Genomic DNA, 5,474 nt, shown 5'->3' on the forward strand with positions numbered 1-5,474 from the left:
GCGGCTCCCTTCCTCTCAAACCATCCATTCGCGATTGCGTTTAATCAAATTGCAAGTCAGGTAACTATTTATAATGAAGATTTAATTGTTTGGGATGGTGATGAAAATGTCAGTACCTCTTCAATCTGGCAATCCATTCTAAGTGTTGGTATGCCCTTGCATATTCCTGAATGTTCTTTTATCAGATGGCCTGTGCCTAAAATAAGACTTTTCACCAAGGACTGTTTGTGCTCTTTTGGCATTCCAACGAAAACATCGAGGTCAAGCATCGCCTGAGTCTTTACTTGGCCTTCTTACTGGGTGTATTTTCTCAACATCAGTTCTGCAAGCTAGCCCGTATCCTCTTAACCATATGATGGGTATTGCAGATATTCCAGCAAACCTTAAAGTTGCATATTACGTCTATTGGGGTGGGGGTTTTATAATACATATGGCGGGGGAGACATGCTCGAGTTCATGAAACAAGTTCTTGAAAATCAGCTGCCGAGGTTATTCAAATTTGTAAAACATAGAAATTTTTGCATTGTAACAAGTTTAGAAAGTTGTTTAGGCAGGAGCCGTCTATAATTTCTGTGCTTTACTAATTTGCTTTAGCACTTAGCTTCTAGTTTGTTGGCCTGGCTAGTGCTGGTTTTGATGGAACTGGAGCTAGTTCCACATGCCGGTCTAGGGTTTGCTCTAGTATTTTGTGTTTCTTGTTGGATACTAAAATTTTAGATAGAAAGAAAAAAGAAATTTAGGTAACGGTCTATCCAAATAAAAGAAAATTAACGTCAAAAGTTATAGCTTGGTTGCCCAGCTTTTCTAATATACATAAAATAGATAACAAAGGATGAGTTTTAACTTCAAACACCGAAACATACATACAATTAAAAAGCATTGGCTCAAAGCCTCAAACTCAGAGCTGATCATCAAGTTCAGATAGTTTGCCACATAAAATCGAGACATACATGTCAAGGGATGGTAAAGGATGAAAGCTGCGGCAACTATGAAGTTTTGCATCACTCGTTTTTGTTATCATACTTTGTCATCATGGAACCACCATCTTGTCTCCTTGGGAGATCTACCATTCCTACACTTCTTTACATAACGATCATTGTCCGCTGGCCGTTCCTGCGAATTAAATACGATTTTTTAAAGATCTGCACAAATTGATTTAGAAACACCCACAACAGCAAAGTATTCCATGTGGGCTTAGAGGTATTTTGAATCTCAGCAACTAGTAGTCATATACCTTCACCGGGGAGCTCGATAACATTGAGAGAAGGCTGATGCAGATGGAGCTCACAGTCATAGCCGGGGACCAGGAATCATACAAGATATCTGGTTACATACAAATATCATCAGACTAATAGGTATTACAGATAGTGAAACATTTCTTTCTTTCCAATTAAGTAAAAACGGAAGTAAAACTAACAGAGCAAGGAAACAACTTTCCTAAAGCTTACGTTTCTCTTAAGCATTACGGCATGGGCAAAGTTGGAAATGACATAGATCACTTTAACTTTCTTCCTTCTCTATGTAACAAAATGTATGTCCAAAAATTGAGGTAAAGTAAACAGCATTTGCATTACACGGCCAGCAAAACGATTGTTTGGCCAGCGCTCAGAAAATTAATAATTTCGAGTATTATGACTTAGTTAAGACTAAAATCTAGCAATACTGCACATGGCAGGAACAGGGCTTCGAGCCTCGACTACACAATATAGGCAATTGAAGACACACCTACAATTAATAAAATCCCCGCCCACCCCCACCCCCCACCCCCCTCAAGATATCTGGTTACATACAAATGACTCAAAATCATCAGACCAAAAGGTATTGCAGATAGTCAAGCATTTCTTTCTTTCCTACCAATTAAAAACGGAAGTAAAACTAACAGAGCAAGGAAACAACTGTCCTTGGGCTTAAGTTTCTCTAAGCATTAAAGCATGGGCAAAGTTGGAATTGAGCAGGGCTTCGAGCCTCTGCTACTATTTTTCAGAAGCTCTAGTTTACTATATCTTCCTACAAGCTCATCATCTCAAGGTTTTAAGGGTTCACAAATTTATATCTCTAGGGTAATTAAAAACAATTTTACTATACACACTAATAAGTGTGTATTCTGAAGCAACTAGTGCCAATTGAAAAACTTACAGATACTGCCAAGACACAAAGCTCAAGAGTATTAGATTATTACACTCTAAGAAGAGGTGTGCTCAGTTGTGTATGTGTGCCATCTTGCACTTAACGTTTCTCAACACGTTTTTTAGAGTTCAGAGGTTTAGCAAGAGCATTCCCTGATGCAACTCTATTTATTCACCTTTTTTAATATGTGAGGTGAAATTTGAAAACCTTTCCTTAAAAATCAGGTCGACATCTAGGCAATGATGATGACAATACAAGGACGCCAATATATTTGATAAATTTTGAAAAGTAAAGACTGAAAGACTATAATTTAACAACATATGCAATTACATACATACATTAAAGAGATGAAGAGAGAGGTTGGAGATAAGGAGATGCATTAAATTAAATTAGATGTTCCCAGTACAAAGAGTTGCAAACAAACCTAAACAGATATGACCGTTGCTATATATGTGAGGGTGGAGAGGCGCTGGAGGAACAAAAATAACCTGGCCAACCAAAAGAGTAAAAGATGGAGTCATTATGCAAGTCGATAGTTCATAATGAATTTAACATAAACAAGATTTTAATTGGCAACAAAAACAAGAGATTTAATCATGATTCAAAGATTTAAACCAACCGAGCGTCTGTATCATAGTGTTTCCCGAAATCTTTCATCTACTCATTAATCATTTAAAAGCAATATCAAAAAATGCAAATTACGAATACTCTAATCTTTTGCTGTTTATTGAACCATATCACTCCTATGCATTATTGTATAACCTCACTCGCAGGGAATTAAGAAGCCACCACAAGAACATGTGAGCTGCTATTAAGTTGTCTCTTTTTAAGGCCACGGCCGAATATAAGTTGGTTAATAGAGATGGGAATTTAAAAAAAAGAAGAGAAAAGCTTTTTAATAGTTGCAATGTGCACACTCTCGAAGCACATCCCTTACAATAGTTGCATGCATTATGATTCTCTACCTACAAGGAGTGTATATGAAGTTATGTTTGCTTGCCGTGGCCAATTTTATCACAAAAGCACCTTTTTCCAACTACCATAAAAGAAAAAGAGTAAACTGTATGCTAGCATAACAAACAGTACCAATTATGATAAGAAAAAAATTATTTGAGGGCAGGACTTAAACATAAAAGTTATTGGGGATATAATTTGAATATAAGAAGCACTTTTTTTTTAATCTAGTACTTCAAACAAAAGTAAAATCTTTCCCTGCCAAATCAGTTGTAAAATTATTATAAAAGAAAACAAAAGTTCAAAAGTTATTACACTGAATTTTGAGAATGAGATAAACATGAAAGATAATAATCCCAGTAGAGGAAAAACAAAAAGAAAAATATCTCTTCAAACACCAAAAATGAGTGAAGGTCATAAATACCGAAAATACCAATCGCGCTGACATTAATACCAAATCAGGAATGTTTTGCCAAATATATCTGCGAGATACGCTTTCACAGACTGGTGTCCACATATACGCTTTTCCAGAATGGGTATCTCGCCTACATTTTTTATTTAATTTTCCCAAGCTGAGATAGGTAACCCTTCTCTCAGACTGGGTATCTCGCTTATTTATTTTATTAAATTTTGAGATACGCTCTCTCAAATTGGGTAAATGCACTATACGCTCTTTTAGAATGCGTATCTCCCATATAGGCTAACCGTATTTATATTAGAATCACCCTAGATATGCATGATAAAATAGAAAAGATACTTGAAAACAGCAGCTCGTTGCTCGTTGCTCGTTGCAGGTTGTTTGCACAAGAAAAATAAGAGGTTTTCGTTGTGAAATCGAAGCAGGAGGATTGAATTTTTCGTGAAACAATAAGTCTATCAACAATATAGAAAATGGCCCATGAAAACAGAAACATTGTTTTAGTAAAAACTAGACGAAAAGTTGTTAAAATTGTCAATTTATCCCAATAAATGGGAGAAACATGAGAAGCCTCTAAAAAATCATGTCTTCAGAATATTTTTTCTTTATACTTTTTCAATCAATAATCACAATGCATAATCTTTTAATTTAAACACTAACCCATACACATCATTATTAGGTCCAATTCTAGAATATAAACTCATTTTTTGATATCTACTCATAAAAGACTACAATAACATCACATATCAATACAGTTCTTCTTCCCGATCATACCTTTTTCAAGGGGTTAATTGTCAAATACAACATTTATTGGGTTTAAATGTATCAATCGAGTCGCTCATTGCAAAAGTGACTCAACTTAAATTTAAAAAATAAAATTGTATCAACTTAACCATTAAAAGTTAAAATTTTGTAACAATTTAGTCATTGACAGATGGTCACCTTGAGTTATAATTTCAAATTACTTTCCAAATTAAGTCATTTTTTCCAGTATATGACTCATTTGATACATTTGAACACGAGTGATGTATTTGATAGTTAACCCCCTTTTCAAGCTTATATACTTCTTCATAATATTAGCCATACAAGGAATTTACAATCACAAAATGCAAAGCAATTTGAAGAAAAGAGCGAAAACCTGTGGTGCTTCCATAGGGTAATGCTCAGGAAAATCAATTTGAAGCTTGTAAGTCTCATTCGCATACAAAGTACCCGGTGCACCCGTAAATTCGATATCCCATCTTTTAAAAACAAGAAACATTGTTAAACCAAGCTTCTAATCCAACCCAAAAACAGTGAAATCAAACAATTAAAAGATTATAAATGAATAATAATAAAATAAAATAAAAATAAAAAACCTTTGGAGATTATCAGTGACGTAATGTTTGAATCCAGCAGGTGGATCATGCCATTCAACCAGCTCCTTCTGCAAACGATGGGACGCGATCTTACTCAAAGGCTGTTATTTTCATCGCACAATTAGGGTTATACAAATAAATTAGCATACGTATATAATTAATTAATTATAAATGAATTTAAACGTGTAAAGATTTTAGAAAGAGAGAAATAAACCTTGCGAGAAGAAGCAGAGGGAGCGGTCATCTTTGTCTCGGATGAGTAGCGGGGTAGAGAATTATATATATGTATATGTTTATAGGAGGGGGGGTGTGCTTTTTATGTGTAATGAGAGAGAGAGAGAGAGAGAGAGAGAGAGACGTTGAAAACAGTGTTTGGTTTTGTCGAAAAGGTAAAGAAAACCCTCTTGTTTACCCGCTATAGTTTACATCTAGTTTCAATTTATATTTTAAATTTCTCCATTTTTTATAAATTTTCATCGAATTCGGGGATATTATTCGAAATATGTTTCGATTTTTGGCCGATTGATTTGACATATGTTGCTAATAACGGGTTTAATAGATTGGTAGGAGTTATAGCTTCATTTTGTAATATGAATCATAATATTTTATTGTCAGAT

General features: G+C 34.8%; 1 protein-coding gene across 1 annotated transcript; it reads right to left on the reverse strand.

The window, feature by feature from the left end:
• Positions 1-767: 767 nt before the first annotated feature.
• On the reverse strand, positions 768-5,220 carry LOC141713417 (putative ubiquitin-conjugating enzyme E2 18). The gene is made up of 6 exons (XM_074516829.1): positions 5,072-5,220; positions 4,858-4,958; positions 4,638-4,740; positions 2,552-2,615; positions 1,235-1,323; positions 768-1,113 (listed from the first exon to the last, which is right to left on the reverse strand). Exons 1-6 carry the CDS (start codon positions 5,099-5,101, stop codon positions 1,018-1,020), a joined length of 483 nt encoding a protein of 160 aa, XP_074372930.1. The 5' UTR covers positions 5,102-5,220; the 3' UTR covers positions 768-1,017.
• Positions 5,221-5,474: the final 254 nt, after the last annotated feature.

The sequence above is a fragment of the Apium graveolens genome, chromosome 3, assembly GCF_009905375.1.
Source record: "Apium graveolens cultivar Ventura chromosome 3, ASM990537v1, whole genome shotgun sequence".
Taxonomy (NCBI): domain Eukaryota; kingdom Viridiplantae; phylum Streptophyta; class Magnoliopsida; order Apiales; family Apiaceae; genus Apium; species Apium graveolens.

Excerpts from the sequence above, each read along its gene's own strand:
- LOC141713417 (XM_074516829.1), bottom strand. The coding sequence starts at position 5,101 with ATGACCGCTCCCTCTGCTTCTTCTCGCAAG. Across the intron at positions 4,959-5,071 it reads CCTCTGCTTCTTCTCGCAAG|CCTTTGAGTAAGATCGCGTC; the intron begins GTTTATTTCTCT and ends TGAAAATAACAG. Across the intron at positions 2,616-4,637 it reads ACCCTATGGAAGCACCACAG|GTTATTTTTGTTCCTCCAGC; the intron begins GTTTTCGCTCTT and ends TTGGTTGGCCAG.